The sequence below is a fragment of the Tyto alba genome, unplaced genomic scaffold, assembly GCF_018691265.1.
Source record: "Tyto alba isolate M040663 unplaced genomic scaffold, T.alba_DEE_v4.0 Super-Scaffold_21, whole genome shotgun sequence".
Classification (NCBI taxonomy): Eukaryota; Metazoa; Chordata; class Aves; order Strigiformes; family Tytonidae; genus Tyto; species Tyto alba.
Window position 1 is genome coordinate 906,390 of NW_024881295.1, and position 21,451 is coordinate 927,840.

Here is a 21,451-nt window from a genome sequence, read left to right on the forward strand (position 1 = left end):
GTGTTCAAGGCCAGGTTGGACGGGGCTTTGAGCAACCTGATCTAGTGGAAAATGCCCATGTCCATGGCAGCAGTGTTGAAACTAGGTGATCTTTAAGGTCCCTTCCAACCCAAACCATTTTATGATTCTATGATTATACAAAACACCTGCAGCTTAGAGGGAAAGAGAAAGAGAGATGCACACACAGCACAGAGCCTTTTTCCTTGGTCTAATATTGTATTTTCTCTTATATAAAAAATCAGTATTCAACAAAACCAGTGCAACTAGAGGACATTCTCTGTGTGACTCAACAAAAAGCAGACTTCTCTGATCTAGGAGACAAAGGAAATTGCAGCTCTGAACATCTGTCTTCCTTCCCTGTGTCTTCTTCCTAGAGAACTCAACCTCTTTTCTGCCAGTGGCTGCTGAACCCACTCAGTGAGGATGGCACAAGAGCCCAGAACCTGCTTTGATGAACCTGAGACTTCATGTGTTCCCTGAGCCACTACATGCACTGGGGATGCTGGACACTGACTAATATCACTCCCAGTCACATCATCCCACCCAGCACAGTGAAGATGCAGGCTCCATGGCCCCCCATCCCTCCCAACACAGCCCTGCACTGTTCCCAGCTCACTGCTCATCTCTCAGTTTTACTCAGGATGAGGGTATCTCCATCACACAGTTACTGCTGCAGCTTCACAGATGCGATGATGTCTCCCACATTTGACGTCATTCCAGTTGTTGGGTCGTTCTGAAGTCCTATGGATTACAACGCACTTCTGATCATCTTTATTACTTGGTTCATCTTTCCGCCAGAACCTGAGATAGAGACAGATGTGTAACGACTCAGTGTACCCTGTACAGCACTGTTGGAAAAGCCCACAGCAGGCTGCAAGGCTTGGAGAGGAAAGAAAAATTCCAGATGCCTATTCGTGGACAGAAGCAGTACCCACCCACTCTGATATGCCACTGGCACCGGTCTAATGTGGAAACCTGCCTTCTCTCTGTAGCCAACACAACTGGGCCCAGCTCAGTCCTGGTGGGGGTAGTTGCTCACCACCACTCACACCATTCACTTCACACCCAGTAGAAGCGTGTGTCTGACTCTAGGGCAAGTTTGTCCTCTGGAAGAAGTCACAGCAAGGCCAGCCATGGTGATCAGTCCCGGTGCCCCATCGCTTCCACAGCATCACAACACTAGCCGTGCCCGTGCACACACATGCACATAGGCATGCTAGGGACACTATGGAGGTCAGGCAAGGCTGGCCATCTCTGAAGGGTTCTTCCTGCTGACAAGATGCATCTTCTTCTGTGCCTCCAGCATTGATGGCCTGTGGGGGTCCACAGCTGGCCTGAGGACCCTGAGATGGAGACAACTGACACTGACCTGGATAAGACAGCCATGTACCCATGAGAAAGAAAAAGTAGCTGAGACTGCATCTTGATAAGATAGCCGTGTACACATGAGAAAGAAGAGGCTGGGACTTCAGATGTAAACAACTTAACAGAACATGAGAACAGCAGAAACCCAGCAAGAAAAACAGCAGATGTGTCAAGAAGGATAAGGTCATCCAATCATGAACTGTTGGGCTTGGGTTGAACCAATAAACTAAGAACACATATGTTTAAGAAATATATATATAAGGCTTGTAAGACAATAAACTTAGGCTTTTGGCTTTTGGCTTTTGGCTTTGCTCGCAACTCAATGAATGTGCCGCATCCATCTCAACTGCAACAATGGCCATGTCACAGGTAGTTAATAGTATAATTAATAACCAATAACCAATAATACAGTCAATAACCAATAGCCAGCATAGATAGGGTTGTGTGAACCTGGTGTCCTACACAGCCCTTTCCTGCTCCATCACTGACCTCTCACAAGGATTTGTCTCACCTTCCTCTCATGCACCAACAGACACCCTCACATCTCCACTCCTTTCTTGCACTACCAGGAGCCACATCAAACACTCCCCATTCAGGGATACTCACGCTGCTGTCACATTAAGTGCAGTCTGGTCCACCCAGTGCCACTGGCCCACCTTCTCTGCACTCAGACCAATGTAGTAATTATCTCCTGGAGACTGTCGTAGCTCCTCAGAGAGGAAAACCTGGAAATCAAGAGAGTGCAATGTTCATGAGGTGCAGGACTGAGCAGAGGAGTGCCCATGGGCTGGGGCTGGTGGCAGAGGGAGGCCAGTGCTGAAGGGATACAAAGGCCATTCCATTCCCCTGCAGAACAAGGAGGGGCTCTGAGTCCCCTCCATGGCCTGACACTGGGTCTCTGGCTGCTGGGTGCCTCTCTCAGCCATGCACCTACCTGCTCTGCTTTGCTGTTGATGACCACGAGGTGGGAGCCCATCCCAGTGCAGTTCTGCACACTCTCAACCCAAGACATCATACCATCTGAGACATAATAGCAGCTCTTTTGAAAGTGTCTCCAGCCCTTCGGGCAGCATGTCCAGCCTTGGTCTGTGCACAGAAAGACCGCAGAGATGAATGCTAATAACAAGAGAGATAGTGATTGCAAGGATCCCTGTTCTCCAGAGACAATGCTCATGTTCTCTTTAGATCACTCTTCCTGACAGAAAAAACACGGATAATACAGATATTTTCTCTCACTGCTTTGCGGTATGACCAGTGAGCTTTATGTACACAAATCCATGGTAATCCTTGTAACATGATCTCAGGTCTTGACAAAGTTATTTTGGTGATCAGGTTTGACTTCTCCTTGTGCAATCTCCTTTGGGCCTTTAGCCCCAGGGAAGAGGGGACATTGCTTCTCTCCATTTTGCTCCATTGTTAACCTTCTCTGTGCCTCTGTATGCTGTTCCTTTTGTTTGGTTAGTGTTCACAGCCACCCTGCCCTCCCCCTGAGCTGTTAGCAGGAAATCCTTTTTCTCCCCATCTCTCTCCCCTGGAGTCTGCCTCTCTGGAGTCTGCTCCTGCTGCTGCTTGCTGTCAGAACAGTCCCCAGCATTCATTGTCCCCTTCCCAAAGACCTTCTGCACACCTGCCACCACTACTGACCTTTGTCTTGTGGCACTGCCAAGACACACTGCCACTCCATGAAATTCTGCTGCAGTGCTGTGGGCTGGTCACGTCTGTGGGAGGAGGGAGCAACTGGAAAGGGAGAGGAAAGGCAGCAGGATTATCCCTCCCTCACATCTCCTCACACACTATCTCTGGGCTTCACTCCTCTCCCTTTTCCCAACCAAGCACTGTCCCAGCATCGCCTCTCCTTGGACTGTCTTTTTCCATTTCACAAGCAAAGAGAACAGGTGTTTCTGCTCCCAACATCCCACAGATGCCTGCAAGGACTCCTCCACCCACTGACTGACAAGATCTAGCCAGGATGACCTGGCCAACAAAGCTAGAGAAGCCTGTGGCCCACCCAGGCAGTGCCTGGTGGCCATAGCCAGCCTGCGATTTGTCAACAGACTCTGTCTCAGCAGGAGCAGCTGACATCAGGCCTCCTTGGGTGCTGTGGAGCTGAAGGTGTGGGCTTAGTTGATCCCTGGTCCACGGCTCAGAGAAAACGGGCCCAAACAAGTTGTACTGCTGCCCTCTCAGCCAGAAAGAGGCAATCTTGCATGTCAGAGAGCAGAAGGACCGCTGGAAGGACATCACACCGAGGACATGGCAGACAGGGTGGGATTGATTCCACCCAACCATAGGCATTTACCATGTAGCTACCTGTCTGTTGAAATTTCTTTACAATAGGTGAATACAAAGCAGCACTTCAGTGGCACAGTTTATCTCTTCCTAAGCTAGACATCAACAGTAGTTTGGGCAAGCAATACATCAGATGGACCTATTTCATCAGCAACAAAGACAGTCCAGGTGAAGGTAATCACATAATAGCTAGAGCTGGTGAAACCAGGGTGGAAGGTAAACTCCTAGGACTTACTAGCCAGTTTATGGGAAATAATAGTGTTGGTGACTAGTGTCAGCAGGCCACATCCACAACCGGAAGGACTTATCATTAACTAACTCAAACATTCAAGGATATTGATTGGAAGCTGATCAGGGTGTGCTAAGTAATACAGATGTCTATTTTTATCAACCATTTCATTTAGAAATATTACTAGTGAGAAGGGCAGAGTAATCATAGTAGCCTTTGTGCCTGATTCGTAAATTCCTGTAATGGAAGAAAAGATGGGCAAGGGTGATGTGTGACTGGCCACACCTGTTGCAAAGAAAGGTGACCTCTTCTCAATACAAATGGGACCAGAGGATGGCCTTTCTTCTAGTTCAGTTCAGTGAATCAACCGTTTCTATCAGCTGAGTGAATTGACCAGCTGTATAACTGTTCATCTCTCAGAAAGATCAAAAAGAGAGCAATGTCTTCCTAAGTTAGCCAGATCAGCATGGAGGGAGTGTATACATGGCTTAGCCCAAAGTAGTGTAAAAAAATGAATTAATAACAAAAACATCTCTGAAGAAAGCAATGGGCCTGAACTGGCTTTAACCCACATATTTCTTCTTGGTCACTGTGGACACCTAGTGTCTTGATGTTGAGCATATCAAAGAGGCTGGTAATTAGAATCACATTTGTATCATGATTCAACTGTGCATTGAAATTGCTACTCTCATGTTTTCATTAAATACATTGCTGTAGCACCCTGCTAAATCAAAATCCTATACAACATCAATTAACTTGGATAAGTAAATTTGCCATTAAAGATTAAACCTTCCATGTGTGAAATATCTAAAAAACCTTGGCCAGACTCTATCAGACTCTAACAGCCCAACCTAGAACTCCCCAAACGTTTGACAGAGTCCTGTGAAAAGTTATACATTTGGGAAGAAAGCAATACAAACTTCTGGGACTCGGGTACTAATGACAGCAAAAGGAAGGGCAGAAATTTATCCAGACAATATGCCTCTTCCAGAATCCATCACCTTTATTGACAATTTGTACAAACATGCCATGAATGACCTTTGGAAGAAAAAAAGAATGAAACAGTGATCACCATCTCCACAAACATTGTGTGCAAGAATAACTTTTTATGAAATATTCTAGTATACTGCAATTAACACTAAAAAGGTGTGAGAGTTTGTACTGCACAGTTAATCCTAGAGATGCCAGGACTGTAAAAAGCCATTTTTTCCATTAGGATGTGAAGCATGTCCAAGCACCTTAGAGAGCTCAAGTGCAGATGCAGCTGCCTATATAGACACTTGTTCTTCTATCTCCATTTTTTGACCCCTCTGCTGAATGTAATTAAGTTCTTTTTTGTGTGTTATGAAGGTAGAGAATTGTTCCACAGTTCCAAAGAGATGGTGCAAGATAGGGATGTGCAATCTGCGAACACTGAAAAGGCCTCAGAGTAAACAGTGGAATATTTGGGGGATGTATATAGATGTATACAAAGTCAGGGCAGAAAAGCCTGAGACCTTACAGAAAGTCCAAACAACCCTGAAATTCTGAAGATGCCCATGCTTCATGTAGGGCATTAGACTAGAGACCTCCAGAAGCCCCTTCCCACCTAACTCTTTCCATCATTCTAAGAAAGAGAGTGGGTATAACAGAACCATCTGGCATAATCCTGTGGTAGTCCTAGCTCCCACATACCAGCTGGCCAAAACATCTGGTTTGGCTGGCCCACAAGGGAGAAGTCTGTGTCATGTCACAACTGTACCCTTAAATCCCCAATGTTTAAGTAGTCAGGAGAGATTTTGCTCCTAAAAACACATTTCAAATATTCAACATTCAGGTTTTCTGAGCCCAAATATTGGTGCTTGCATCCTTTCTCATGACAAAATTGTTCCTGAGTAAAAGCTGCCTCCTGGTTGGAAGAGATTGCCCTCTGGGCTCTGATTTCTCTGCTTTTCTCCCAACACTTCCCCCCAGACCTGTCTCCTGTAACCAGCCTGCACATACTCACCAAGGAGAGTAATAACAAGGGCAATGCACACCAAGAGGAGCAGCAGTGAAATCAGCCACGGGAGCCATTGCGGGTATTTCTGGGGATGACGCTCATGCTTCTTTGTCTCAGGAGGTACTAAAAGTGAAGAAACACACCAAACACAGCACCACAGTCAGTGATGCTTTAGTCAGTCCACATACCAAGGATGTATAACTCAAAGGAGAGCGGCTCCAAAAAAATGTAATTTTGTTCTGATGTGGAAGTTACACAGTTTGGGAGAAGGGCAGATTGGGACAGAGCAGGGGATCCCTGGTTTCTGGAGAAGGTCAGGTTCAGCGACCGTGTTCACAGATCCCAGCCAAGCTGGTGAACTGGCAAAGCTAATTGCTAGTGTTTGGGGGTGAGGCCTTCACAAGACCTCAATATCTGGATTGAAACCATGTATTTCTAGATTGAGACCAAAGCTGCCAAATACAACATCTCTCTATCTGTGATACTTGAGACATTCATATGAAGATTTCATGTTGACTTCTTCTTTCTCCCCAGAAAAATTTTTATGCCTGCTTCAGTTCCTTCTTAGCTTTTTGGACTTTCTGTGTAGAAAAAGGTGGCGTAAGCCAGATAAGGACAGGAGACAAAAAATGTGCAAAGCTGTGATGGCACAGAGTCATTGCAAGATAAACAAAACAAAACAAAAAAATTCCCTTCCATCTCTGCTTTCCAAGCCAGAATTCAGAGATTTGCTGTAGTAAAACTAGGTTGTGCAAGGCTGGATGCCTGGGGAGAACAGAGGGCTGTGTCCAGCAGCCTGAGTAAAGCATTCCACTCAGATTCAGACTTGCTGGTGCCTGACCTTTGTCTAGATGAATACTGCCAGTACTGAGGAGGTTTGGGAGCAGGCAGGAGAATGGGTCATAGGGAAGGAGAAGCAAATGCTTGTTAGGAGACTGTTCTAGCTTGTGGCAGGTACACAAGCCAGGGCAAACAGGAGGGTAAAGAGACAGCAGCACATCCCTGCAGGACAGAAGTAAAGAAGTTTTGGAGAGATTAGTGATAAGCTTTAGACAGATCTTGTTCAGCATGAAACTCCTAAGTCTGTCGGCAGCCACATGTACCTGCCATCATGCCTAATAAGCAAGATTTCCAGACACCTGCTGATTGGGGAATCCCTCTGACTAATTTCCAAAGGCCTGGGGGAGGTTGCTGCAGCAGGTCAAAAAGCATCATCTTTCATTATCAGAAGAGAAAACATTCATAGACAGACAAGACCCAGATTTCCCTGGCCAAATCATGTTTTTCTATGCAGAGTTTTTGTCTGTAGTGAAAACAAGGACCCGGATCATGATTTGGAGTCCACCCATCTATGTCAGACAATAGATCTGACCAGTCATCCCTCTGGAACCTGCTGTTGTGTAGGGTCCTGTATCTAAGGGTGGAAGAAACGAGCCATACACGGGAAATCTCTGTGTGCTCGTACTTGTGGCATAATGACTGCAGAATATATACTGATCAGAATATGACTTAAACTTGCATAAAATCTAGCAAAGGCACCATTTTACAAACATGATTTTTTTAAAGCATTATAAATTTGCATTTGGTGTGTTAATTATTTATCAGTAGTGGTAGACATCAATCACTGAATTAAATTCTTCCTCTGTATCTTTTAGGGTGTTTTTTTCAAGCCCATTCTTACTTTTAACTTTTGGGACTCTCTTCTCCAAGGACAATGGAAGTCTAAGTTTCTGCAGTCAGTGCCACCTCTCATGGAGCTGCAGAGGCAACTGACTGTCCACTGTAAGGAGACGTTAGTCTCTACTGCTGCTCTCTCCAGAAGCCAGAATCTGCAGCCTCACTCTCTGAGAGGCAAGATCAGTAGTAACCAGGGTCTTGGACTTATTTGTTGCCATTTGCTGCTGTGGGAGCCCCTCCACCTTTGTAACAGACCAGACTGTAATAAACCATAGTCTCTATTGTTGGTACTCAGTATTTGTCCAAAAATTACTCTCTCATCCAACAACATAATATGTAAGGAGGCAGATAATACCTGTGCTGTACCAGAGCCAAGCACTATTACTGTACAGCAACCATCCTGGACCCTCTACTATTTGCCACTGTTGGTGTTGCAACCAGGGGACTAAGGGAGCCCAAACAGGTTCCTTACTGAATGCTCATTTGAATCTTATTGTCTGTGCTCCCAGTAGTCATCCTTGTTCATGTTGCAACTCCAATCACCTAAAGAGTCCCACCTCTCCTCTTGTAGACATTCCTTGATCCTCTTGCTCCAAAACTCCTCCAGTCTTCTGCTCATGTAATGATAGACTGCTCCTTTTTCTCACCGATTTCTCAAGACCATGTAGGAACCAGAGTCACAGAAGGAAAAGTTTCTTATCCCTGTTCTTCAGCCAACCCCCCCCCCAAGGTCCCCTCCCCCTGAGTAACCCATCCATTCCTTACCTTCAACTGCTGCAGTTGGTGATGCATTCTTGAACTTCACCTCAGCGTAGGTGATTTCTGATGCCATTTAATCACAGTGTGAACACTGGCCCTGTCCTTAGTTTTGCCACATGAAAGGTGGGCCTTTCAGGTCCCTAGTTGCAGAGGGAGACACCAATAAATTACTGCACATTTCCCAACTGCTCATTCACCCTCTGTCTGTCAAAGAATGTTGTGCTGAACACTGGGAGCACTGGCGATACCCTGAGAATTCCTGGGAGCTCAGAAATGCTCTGAACGGATCTTCAGTTTCTTAGCCCAGGAAATCAGCCCTGGCCCTATGGAAACTTCTCAGAGAGAAAAGAAAAATGAGAACTTGACAACTAAAAAGGAAGTTGCACTCCTCCTTCCTCATGTCAGATTCCCAGCTGGTAGGTTTCATTTTTAAGATATCTTGGGTTTTAATTTTTTTCACCCTTCTTTTTTAACTCTCTGTCCCTCCCTGATCTTCATTACTTTCTTTGTCTGTTAGTAATTCTACCATTGCTCTTAGATTTGCAGCTATCGTGAGTCTTAGCCCAGTTTAACCTGCAGCATAACCCAATACAAAATGTATTTTGCCCTCATTTGGCTCTTGTGTTTAATATCCATTTAATACATTAAGTATCACATGCTATGCCTCATCCTGGGAAGTCAGCCTCATTTAGCAGCTAGCACTAGAACAAATCTCAAACAATGAACCATTCCTGTAGAAGTGAGAATGGGGAGTTGCAGCCTTGGGCAGAGGAATAGAAATAATCAGAAGTTTTATATATCCAAGGAGAAACAGAGAAGGATGAAGCCAGGGTTGGGGAAGAAGACAAGCAAAGTGGAATAAAAAAAAATGGTGTTGCTGGTTTGAGAGGTTATTGGGAAGAGCATACACAGAGACCTTTCTATCACAACATGATTTACAGCCTGTGAAAGTTCAGAGCAGTGCTTGCTTCAGGGAGTCAGGCTTCATTTCTGAGGCTGAAAAGGGCTGGCTTCTATTTTTTGCTCCAACACTGCCATTTATCTCCCTTTCCTAGTTTCCAGTAAAGGCCTTTGGTATTACCTTGGGGAAAACATCAGGCTACTGTTTAGTCTGATTTCAAGCTGTGGCAGATGTTGAAAGGAGACAATAAGGGGAAAAGGCTGCTGAGATACATGCTGAATCAGAAAGACTTCTGAGAAGAAACAGTGGTCCAGAATACCCTGGAGAAAAAGAGTGAGAAGGATTCAGTCAGCAGATAGGAATCATGGAATGGTTTGGTTTGGAAGGGGCCTTAAAGGTCATCTAGTCCAAACCCTGGCCAGGGGCAGGGACATCTTTCACTGTATTAGGTTGCTCAAAGCCCCATCCAGTCTGGCTTCTTCCAACACTTCCAACGAAGGAGCATCCACAACTTCTCTGGCCAACCTGTTCCTGGGCCTCACTACCCTCATTGTAAAGAATTTCTTCCTTGTAACCAATCTAAAGCCATTCTCTTTCAGTTTAAACCTTTGTCCTTTGTCCTGTTGCTACAGGCCCTTGTAAAAAGTCTTTTTCCATCTTTCTTAAAAGCTCCCTTTATACACTGAAAGGCTGCAGTAAGGCCTCCCCAGAGCCTTCTCTTCTTCAGGTTGAACAACCCCAACTCTCTCAGCCTCTCCTCATAGGAAAGGTGTTCCAGCCTTCTGATCATTTTCAATAAGGTCTCCAAAACAACCAGAAGGAAGGAGGAGGAAGCTTTGCTTGGTTGGTTTGGCTAGCTGGAATTTCCTCGAGGCAGACGAGAGTGAGACACCCACAGGACACCGAGGGAGCTGGCACAGAGGGTACACAGGGCCGAGATGGAGGTGAGATAGGACAGTGCGAGGAAGAACATGCTTCAGTCAACGGAGGAGAACAATGTGGCAGAAGGTAAAGGGCAAGTGAGGGTTGTGGTGGACATCTGAACACAGATTACGGAGAGCTGCCCCTAAACAGAATGGGGCACACATATCTGGATTTCTTTACCAAGGAGCCTCCTCATGTCTTGTGTACACTGAGCTGGCTTCACCTGTCCTTTTTGTATTGTGTGTGCAGAGGGTGACTTTCATGTAAGAAGACTTTTTTAATATAAGAGCTTTTTTTTTATATAATAGCTCTTAAAATATATTTTATATTTTCATATATTTTTACATAATTTTGTGGTTTATATTTTTATATATTTTATAAATTTATATATTGTATTTTCTATATAATAGCACTTTTTTTATATAAGAAGACTTTTATATAAGCTGCAAGACAGAAGTCTGGTCCCTTGAGAAGATGCATGTTGCCCACTTTTCTTTCCAACATCCTTCCAGCACTTCCCTTTGTCTTCAGGCATGTCCCTCTCACTAGAACTAATCCTCCCTAAGTGCCTGCTGAAACCTAGTTATGCCCTCAAATTTCACGCTGGGATTTCAGTCAGAGTAATCCTCTCTGTGTTTCCCCTCTGTCCTCAGCCAAACAAGCCATAACAGACTCAGTCTCATGGGGAAAAAGCTTACTTCCTGGCATGGTTTCAAACTCCCCACTGTGAAGAAACAGGAAATACAATCAGCAGACAGAGAAGAAAGTCGTATTGCAGCTTCATGAGGTTTTTTGCCATTGAAACACATTTCCAAACACAACTGAGGCATTTCAAACGTAAATTCAGGATCTAGCTATTGATTTTATTAGAATACACTAAATTGCCCTTGAACATCAGGAGACAGCTCGATTCTTCCTTCTCACCCATCAGAGTTGTTGCTTGCTGTCCAAATTCAACCTTGAATCATACTTCCATAGGATGCAATGCTGGGCTCTTGTACAACAACAGCGACGTGATATTCCCAACAGTAAAATTTGTGCTTTGAATTTCATGTGCACTGATGGGTGGGAGATAGGGAGAATCAAGTCCAGCAGTTAGCTGTGGGACTGAAAATAGAAAAAAAAAAAAACTTGCTTAAAAACCCCCCAAAATTCATGCTTTGTTTCCTTGTATTCCCACCGTAGCTCCTCAGTTCCTCCCTTCTCCCTCCACCTGTGTTCTGCCCAGGCCTTGCAGTACACCCTCATCCTTCCACAACACCACACACATCTTTCATCTCAACCCCACTCAGCACTGCCAGGTACTTCCCACACACCTCACAAGCCCCAGCTCCTTTCTAGGACCGGCGTGTTTGCTCACCACAACAGTCCTGCTTTCTCTCCTTATTCGTGCTCCAGCTGTTGCCTTTAGGTGGTTGCTCTGCAAGGTGTGCAGGCACCAATTGGCTAGCTGACACAAACAGAAAGCAGCAGAGGTGTTAGCATTCTTTTTTCCCTACCTGTCAGTGAATTTTGCATAAGGTAGTCTCTGCAAGCCTTCCACCTCACAGCCAGTTTCACCTAATTTGTCAGGCAGGTCCATGTCAGAGCAGGGAGTCAGCACCATTGCAACCATCGCATGTGCCTTACTGATTTTGAAAATCAAGCTGAACCAGTTGAGTTATAATTGAATTCATAAGCAAAGAGAAGGACTTGAGTCCTAAAGCTGTGACCCTACATGTTCCAAAAAAATCCCCTTTTGAAGTTGAGCACAGCTGTGGTGGAAGCTGCAGGGAAATGAGACACTTGTTACATGCCAGTCAGAATGGAAAGGGGCAGCTGAGGGCATTCAGTCATCACAATTACCATCGAGGTTACACAGGGACGTCACATTGGCAGCCCAAAGCCAGCACCTAGTACCTCTTTAGAAGATTTGACAAAAGGCAAAAGGAAGCTGACATGGTTAAAATGTCAAGCCAAATGGATTATTAGTATGCATTCTTCAACAAGCTGACCCTTTATCCAAATGAGTAAAATTTAAATGATCATGACCTCCAGTAAGTGTAAAATCACAAAGCAAAGGTAAAAAAGAGTCTGAAAAACCACTAGCAGAAGCTATCAGAACTAGCAATGATTCCTTTCCTATGGATACTGAAAGCAGAAACCTTTTCACAAGCTTTTAAGACAACCTAAGAGCAGAGTATAAAAGAAGCAGTCAGAGAGAACAAGAACATCAAAACAAAGCTAAAGTAATTATTTGTGACAGTGGAAGAAAATGGAGATTCCTGCACAAGAATCATGCTTTGTGGGGGACTAAACCAAGGGACCTGTCCAAAATAAAAGCGATTGAGCAAAAGGTATGGAATTAATAAGTCTGGGCAAGATGGTCCCAGGGGTTCCCAAGAAATTCAGGGGTAAAACAGTTGCTAATAGCAGTGGGTGGCCTCTTGCCTTAAACTGCCTTTTAGTCAGTGACTAGCAGAATGGCAAGGAATATATCAGAGAGGGGAGGGGAGAAGCCTAGGGAGATTTAGGAAGTTAAAGACTTGACGTCTGTAGCAGCCAAGTTAATAGAAATTGTAACAAAATAATAAAATTAATGGACAAGTGTAATTATGATGTACTTTGGGAAGAGTCAATATACTGTTGTAAGGAAATCCTGCCTCTTGTAGTTCTTTGAAGGGGTCAATAATCACATACATGAGAATAATCTAGCTACCCATGAAGTTCCTCTGCAAAAACTTATAAGCAAAGTGGACAGTCACGGTAAGCAGACAGGAAAAGTGGGTAGGAATTAATGTGCAGTTCCTTCAGATGTCAGATTATAACAGTTGTATGAGATAATCTGTTCAGAGGCAGAAAGAACAGCAAAACAAACATCAGGAATAGTGAAAAAAAGGTATAAAGAACAGAACATAAAATCTTGTTACAGCACTGTATTGTTATATCCTCATAACTCAAATCATTTCAAGGATACAGTGGGTCCAGAAAAGGCTCACAGAAAGACAGAGGTGAAAAAAAAGGTATAACATGACTGCCACATAAAGAACAACAAATTAAGATAGGACATTTCTACCCTAAAGATGGAAGGAGAGGTTTACAAAAATCATCAAGGAAAAGCTGACTGAGGCGTGAGTCATTTCTGTTTCTTTTAATACAAGAACTATGGGGCATTGAAAGAAGAGAACAGGGGTCACTTAATGAAGGGAGGTGGTTCTTCAAAAACAGAGTAGGGCAACGGACTCCTTAACCCAGGGTGCTGAGCATCACGAAATCTTACTTGTCTTAAAGGTGGAAAATAGAAAAAACAATCGAAGAGAAATGCACTGAGGGTTTACTTAATGCAAAGTAGCTGTACCCTACTTGGCAAGTTTCTATTCTGATAACATTTGGAATGGGGCAAAGCATTAGAGGAGAACATCTTGTATGCTTGCCCTGTTTTTATTCTTTAGGGACTGACATCGGTATGGTCATGGTCATTTCTAGATTACTCGTCCAAAGTGCCTATCAGGTAGAGGTTGGCCAGGAGACAGTCAGGTGCTAAGAGCACAGCTAGAGGTTCTGTAGACAGCAGCATGAAGGGTGTTGCTGATGTGGCTCTCATCCTCTGAGCAGGTTTTGACTCCCCCAGCCACCTGAGCTGCCAGCGGGGCAACCTTTGGTATAAGAGCAGTCTTACAGGGAGAACACCTCTGCTCTTCTGCCGGTTCTGGGACCTTCTGCTGAGCACAGACACAAGGCAGGCAGCTTGCTGCATTCTGGAAAACAAAGCAGAGAGCAAGAAAGGCAGAAAAACAGAAATGAGGTGGGGGAGGAAATTTCTCTAGCCAAATTGTATTTTCTCAATTTACTGTGATTCATGTAACTAAGTATTTGTCATCACTCAGCCTTATGGGTAGTTTTGTTTATTTTCTTAAATAGAGCACTGACAGCACAAGACCTTCTCACAAGACCTCTTCCCTCAAGACCCTATTCAAGCACAGCCCATGCCCAGTCCATTCATAAAACTGTCTGCTCTGATCTTACCTGGTCCCTAGCTGCCCACTGACAGGACAGTCCTACCATCACCTGCTCTTACGGCACCTCTAGCTAGTGCAGTCTTCTATCACTCAGATAAAGACAGCCTAAACCCAATCCTGGCTTTTTGTCCTTGCACCTGGTTGAAAAGAGCATCAGAATTGAATGCACGCTACACTCTTGGTCTTCCCCCTACACACCACCTTGCTCCTCTCCTAGGGATTAAGGCCACGGAGGTAATAAAGGGAGAGCAGAGCCCTTGCAGCCAAGGGAAGAGCATAAAAAGGCACTGAGGCATGAAGAACGGGGCCTCAGGGCCTGACACTGAGCAGTTACTAAGGGATGGCAGATATCTAATCAAAGGGATTCAGGCAGTGAATGCTCCTTGAGAGCTCCTGCGGGATTTGGCTGGTTAGAGGGAATCCAGCAATCAATGATCCCAGTGCGTACCCTGCTGCAAGGAACTGGTTAGGGCAGGAGGCTGCAGTTCTCACTGTAGGAGCTGAGTTCCCCCAGCTCCAGGGATCAGTGTGGAGCACGGCAGACTGCTGGGACCTGAGGGAAAGACATCCTATGCCCTCCTCGCCCATGGCTGACAACACTGGCCAGAGCTGCAGCGAGAAGAGACGTCTGCTGGAAGGCTCTCACCCCTGCTGATGGCAGAAGGTGAACCAGGGTGCCATACGGATATACTAGGAGACCTAGGAAGAAATGGGTTATACGGAGCTGTGAAAGCTCAGAGGAAAAGACATTTGATCATCCAGGGGTGAAGAGGAAACAGGGAAGAACTGAATGGAGAGTGAGAAAGGGAGGCGAGAGCAGGATGGATAAAAAAGAAGGTAGCACTGCAAAGCCACACTAATTTCTGTCAGGTGGCAGCACTTCACCACAGGCAGGCCTGAGTCAGCAACACTGTGTGCCCTCAGCAAACCCACCTAGCGCGACACTCTAGCACTTTGACAGAGACCAGCAGCTACTCAAAATGTTGTGGTTACAGTACCATGCAGAACATGGTGGAAGGAAAGAAAAGTAGGAGAAATGAGAAAGAAATGTTCCTCCCCTAAAGGGTTCATGCATTCCTCCGGCCACCCACATGTTTGCCAAGTTTTAGGGAGAGCTGAGGGTTTCAAGACGAACAGACCATGTCCCAAAGCTGAGGGAGTTCAAACTCCGTCAGCTTTGGAAAGTCATGTGCTTACCTGTGATGATAGGTTCCCAAAACCCTTCAGGTATAATGGAAGGAATAAGAGAAGCAAGAACAGTATCCAGGGAAACTTCAAAGAGTTAAGAAGCCCTGACCCACCTCTTCACATATATCATTACCTCAGGATTGTTTATTCAGAATAGAAAAGTTTCATCTATTTCCTCTAATTAACAAATTATCCAGCCATAGCCAACAGAAGGCACATTCAGATGCATTAGCTCACAGCTTTGTTTTATGCTATTACCGGGAACACCGCACTTTCACCTCCTTCCTCTTTTGGATCTAAGCCACAGATCTCAAGGCCAGAAATCGTGGGAGATCAGATCCAGATACCGCAGTTGCTCGCCACAGCTGCATATCTGACTCCAAACCTGGGCCAGATCCAAGTCCTGGACAGAGCCAGCGGCCAGTTTCAGAGGCAGGGCTGTGAAGTTTAGCTTCTTAGAGTGGGCGCATGGGATTTGCATGAACAAGCTGTGGCCACATAACACCTCCCCACAGGAGCAATCCTTCATGCTTCATTGTCAGGTCTGTCTAAGGATTACATAGATCTTGACAGCTTTGGTTGCAGTTTGGCTACACCTCTGCCCAGTGAGGTGAATGCACCTCATTTCCTCCTTTTAAAGTGGGAGTTGGGGGAGTAGAAAGAAAAGCACAAAAATGGAAAACAACCAGAGTCACTAAGCAAGTATGGGGACTATCAGGTAAGGTCATCCAGATCCATGCGGTAACCTTAGGGCTACTCTCATTTGATCTCAAGCTGTTTCCCTCTACATCTTCACATCCTCTCCATGCACGTGAAGAGAATGCAGCAAAGCCTTCTCAGAGCTGCACTGATGAGGCTGCCCCACCAGATGGCACTGGAATAGCAGCACAAACCTCTCGGGCCCTTCAGAGCTTCCCCCAGCATGGGCATCATGTGGCTTCCTCACACTGCTCCTACCCTCAAGTGCAGATTTCTCAGGAAGATCGCAAATGGGCTGTACTGACCCTTACCCTGCACCTTATAGCCAGCAAGGCCCCCCACGCCATTTGGAGCCCCTGCACCCACTGCATGCTACACTCTTGCCAGCCAGCAGCGGGGTGAGGGACACCACCTGCCTCCAGAGCAGTGCAGCCAACCTAAGCTTCCAGTCAGGGTGGGACAAGGCAAAAGCCATTTGGAAACAACCATAGAAAGGTGAATCAAACCCAGGGAGTACAGTCAGCTCAGCCAGACACTCCCTGGCACCTCAGCACTGAAATACGCTGGGGAAGTTTTAATGCCAGGTAGTGAGGGCTCTTGCTTTGGGGTCCCACCTCACGCAGGAGCACAACACAAACGTCAACACGGTCAGATGGGAAAGGGCACTTCTTTTTGAAGGGCACACTCTTCAGGTGCCCGCATCTTTTACCATGCTAGGACACTGAAGTCAGCGTCGGCACAGTAAAGCGAAGGGGGGCAAGTGGCTCTCCAGGAAGCCAGCATTCAGTATGGAGTTGGCATTGACTCCAAGGGCCCTGGAGTTGCCAGCTGGGACTTACACAGAGGCCCAAGTGCTCCTTGCTGTCCCACATTGGCCTGCAGCACTGTGGCCCATGCCTCTTAGACTCTGCCTCCAGTTCACAGTTATTTGCGTATTTAGTGTTTCAAGACTGGGCAGGCACAGCACACCGTGCCGGTCCTTGCACAGCTTCTGCTCTTCCTGAGCTGAAGGATCACCATCAGACCTCAGCATTCCCCATCACCTACAAACCCCCCACGTCAGATGTCTCACTAGACACTGCTGGCTCACTGCTGGCCCCACATCACCACAGCCTAGCACAAAAGTTGTGCTAGGAAATAGTTCAGGCTGGAGGTATCTTGTTCAAACCTTGCTCAAAGCAGGGCTACTTCTGAAGCTAGACCAGGCTACCCAGGGCAGGTTCTCAGCTTACAGTAACCCTATTTTAGTATGGAATACATTGCTTAAGGACTTTTCCTGTTCTTCTACCCAAAAAGTATGCACTGGTCATTTCCAAGCACACTTTGTACATGCACCCATGGGATTAACTTCAGCTTTAGGTACTAGTGACACCAGCCCCTAACTGTGAGCCAGACATTCAGCCAATGCTGCTGTAGCCCTTAGCACATATCCTCCAAAGAAAATGTTCTCCTACCCCTCTCCTCTTGGCACTGCTGCCCACTGGAACACAGTTCCTTGTCCATGTAAGCTAACCAAAGTGATGGATTGTGTAGTGCTACTGATGTAGCATCTCCCCACATCTTTGAACAATTTGCTTAACACCATAATCACTGCTTATGGACAAGTGCTTTGACTTCACTTGAAAAAAGTCTGTGAGAGCTTCAGTTCCTACATGCCAAACTTCAGAGACAACAGACATGTATGCACATCGGCATCTCCACAAGAGAAGATACGTGCCTGCCCTGGGACATCTCAGTTCCAAGCCCTACACTATGCTGTCTGTGTATGATGGCACTGAAGCACATATGATGTTAAGACAGCAGAATATGACTACATTTGGAAGCACCAGTTCCATTACTGCCAAACTACCGAGAGATATGAAGAAAAAACAAAACAAAACAAATCTTTCAACTATGTTTCTGTAAAACTGACCCCTGGTGAAGTTTAAGTCATTCAGGAAAGTATTTGAATGCTTATGATACTGGTGCACATGAAGGCAAAGCTGCTACTGAACTGAGGGAAGCATTCTGTGAAAGACAGTACAAACTCTGCTGTAACCCAAAGCTCTTCCAGTCTGTTTTAAACCAAATCCAACAAAGTTCTTGATCTGGCATCTTATGGTTGCCTACCTCCTACTCCTTCGTGTTAAAGTCAAGACACCTTTTCCTTTCCCCTCTATCTCAGATGCCCCTGGGGACACCTCCTGATGCTGCAGTTCTGCTTTTTGGCTTGTTCCAGACCCAGGTCCAGCCCTTGCCCACATTCCTGCCAGGTGCAGCTTTCCCCTGCCCAGGGGAGGTCACTGCAGGCAGCCAACACAGGATTCAGCATGCTCTTGCTGACAGACGCCAGCTTCGATTCTTCAGAGAACACTTCACCAGTGCTAGACCGGTCCCAGGTGATGTTTGCCTGCATCCCTCCACTCCCGACTGCTGGGGATTTCGGGCAATCCCTGGAGATGCTGGCTGAGCCCAGGGATTGCCAGAAGCCCCGCAACAAGGCGATTGAGCAGCAGATGGCAGCACACGGTCCCGGGTGATACTGAACTTGCAAGCCCTGGTCGCAGCTGTCACCAACCCAGCCAGGCTTGCAGACCAGGCTAGGAGGGCAGGGGAGCACCCCACCTCTTTACATCTAAACACAAGGACTCAACACAAAAGCTGCAAGTTACAGGCAGCTCCCTCCTTCAGGGAGCACCTCTTCGGACTGCTTCAGGGATTAACAAACCAGTCTCCTAAGCAAGCCGGGTGCCTCTGCCCCAACACGGAGGCACGGCCCTCCTACAATGCCTGGGAAAAAGGGAAAGCAGGCCCTTGCGAGTTATTTGGCTGGCCTGCCCCAAACATAAGTGATGGCAAAACGTGACTCTGGTCAGGAGCCACTACATGCACCAGCTGCTGCTGACTGATCTTCCCATGCTTAGGGGCAGCTTCAATGAGCACCTGTCAGAGGCCCCACTCTGGATGAGGAGATGCAGCTATAGCTAATGGCAGTTGGCAAAATTAAGCTATTGAATTAGAAGGTTTCTACATCCTGCAGTGTACTTTTCCTGGCTATTAGCATGGACAAACCTATTAACTTGGATGAAAGAGACCTAAAACGGTCTCTAGACTGAGACTCTGTTGTTCACATAATGTGACAAGTACTCAATGGATTGTCTAGACCTTGAGGCATTACAATGTGTGTAAACTACATAGGCCCCAATGCTCTGGTTTTATTCATTAACAGCACAGTTGTGCTCCCTGCTAGAGCTTGTGTAGGTTTATGCTGATTTAACAGGATGAGTTCAGGTTCAGATCCTGTTCCGTCATCACCAAAGTTCAGGAGGACTTTGGGCTTTTTGGTTTCTTGTTTGTTTTTTACTTTGTTTGATTTTTTCCAGTGGACATCTCTTTCTCTCCATTTCTTTGGGAGTCTACACACAGCACCAATCCTTTGTTAAAGCTAGCAAGTTTGTGCCTACAATCCATATTGTGTGCCTGTAGTAGGAACAGTTACTCCATAGCTGTGAGACAGGAGTTTTAAGTCACAGAATGTAGAAGAGAATTAATGGGGGAAGGGGAGGCAATGCTCACATCCCACCTCAACTATAGCTCTCGCAGAAGAAGTGACAATCAATAACCAGACCAAACTGGAATCTTCACTTTGTCACCTGTTTTTTGACTCTTTCCATGTGTTACAGTCTGTCTCCCATTTGGCATGAACTTTCCTCTCCCTTTGACCATTGTCTCTCTTCGACTGAGGACAGCTCTTCCCAGCTGCCTAAGGAAACCACTCGATCTGTTATGTGGAACTTAATAAATGTTCAGGAGATATTGCTTAGTTTGCTGATCCACCTTAAAGGCCTGGCCTTAATCCTTTACCTAGAGAATGCGATTGTCTGCAACATCAGACACTGTAGGTCTCAAGCAGCCTGCATACTGGCTTCTGCAACATTAGAAGGAACCACTGGCAACAAAGTGCAGGAAGAGAAGGGAAGATTCAAGCCAGTCCAGTCACAGGCCAAGTCATTTCACCAGTAACTTACCATCACAGCCAATTTCTCCCACTGGGGACAGAAAGATTGCCCCTAATGGTCGCCAAGGAGAAGGAGGAGAGGATTTGCACAAGACACATCAAGCTGTTGCGTTCTAGCAGGCCTCACTGTAAGGAAAGACATGGGGACCGGTAAGATCTCCAGAGAAGACTAAGCTTTCCCTCCTGAAATGTTTTCCAGTCCTCTGTACACAAACAGGAGTATATTCCAGTACATCCCTTAGGTACAATTCACCTGAAAATCCTCCTACTCCAGAGAAATACCCTCTTAGGCTATTCAACCCTTTTTGCTGCAACTACCTATGGAAAAGTCAGAGAAGCTTCATCGTAGCTCATGGACAAGACCCCTCACTTTCTGCCTGGTCAAGGCCTATGCAACACATTCACCCTATTCACCAAAACAGGATAACAGCTTTGCTCCTAGATCTGAAGAAAGGTAGAGGATGATTTTTTTTTGGCCACCACAGATGCTAGAATATTTGACAATGACACTAGCATTTACTGGTGTCATTCAACCAGCTGACTTAAAAGGTTAAGACTTCTCATCTTCACCCAGGCCGCGAGACTTTCATTGTACTTTCAACACAACCATATGTAGAGTTCTGCTGTCTGGCAGAGGAACACCAAGCAAGTGTGACTGTGCAAGAGATGGCTGTGAGCAGCCCTGGTAGAGGAACATCAGGGCCCTGAGCACATTCTCCATCTTTTGGGGGATTGGCTGCCTGGACTCAGGTCCAGCTTAAATAATATAGGTGTCTGGCTTTGAGAAACCTCAGCAAGGTTTGCCCTTGAGGTTATCTCAGTTAAGGTTCTCACCTTTGATCCCTGCCTGAGCTAGGGCAGCCATGTCCATGCCTGGCCATATACCAGGCTGATCTAAATCCTCATCCTGACCTGATCTTCCAGCTTAGGTACTGTGGGGCTGTTCCTTTGCTGGCAGGGCCACTGCCCTTGTCTGCCTTGCTGTGACTGGCTTCCATCTTGCTGTCCCTTTCGAAGCAGCCTGCCCTTGATCCTCCCTGACAAAGAGCCAACTCGGCTCACCTTGCTCATCTCTGCAGTCAGCAGAGAGACTGCTTCCCATTTACAAGCGTGGCAAGAATCAATTCTTAAAGCATCTGCAGGGTGTAGAAGCCTCTAATGTCTAAAATGCTAAATGGCAGGGCAACTAAGTTTTCTCACTTGCTAGTTTTATCCACATTCTTATCAAGCATCACACACACACCTACAGTCATGCCTGCTACCATGTTGTAGATTTGGGAGGAGGGGGAGAGGGGTTTACCCCATTTGGAAGAACCATAGGTCATTTTTGTGTCCTCCTTCCATGCTCCTACTTCTTCACCCAGACAGAGCCTAAATCCATTCATTCCTAAAGATGTTCTTGTTCAGTCTGCAGGCCATAATGCACTTACAAAAGGGTAAGCAG

The 21,451-nt window shown here is 46.0% G+C and overlaps 1 protein-coding gene across 2 annotated transcripts; it reads right to left on the reverse strand.

The window, feature by feature from the left end:
• Positions 1-193: 193 nt before the first annotated feature.
• On the reverse strand, positions 194-21,417 carry LOC104356185 (C-type lectin domain family 4 member A). 2 transcript variants are annotated; one of them, XM_042795149.1, is made up of 7 exons: positions 11,050-21,417; positions 8,307-8,440; positions 5,871-5,987; positions 3,010-3,102; positions 2,300-2,451; positions 1,972-2,090; positions 194-801 (listed from the first exon to the last, which is right to left on the reverse strand). In XM_042795149.1, exons 2-7 carry the CDS (start codon positions 8,371-8,373, stop codon positions 657-659), a joined length of 693 nt encoding a protein of 230 aa, XP_042651083.1. In that variant the 5' UTR covers positions 8,374-8,440; positions 11,050-21,417; the 3' UTR covers positions 194-656. The 2 variants fall into 2 exon arrangements, with proteins under 2 accessions (XP_042651083.1, XP_032839780.2); XM_032983889.2 differs by lacking the exon at positions 11,050-21,417 and adding an exon at positions 9,382-9,488.
• Positions 21,418-21,451: the final 34 nt, after the last annotated feature.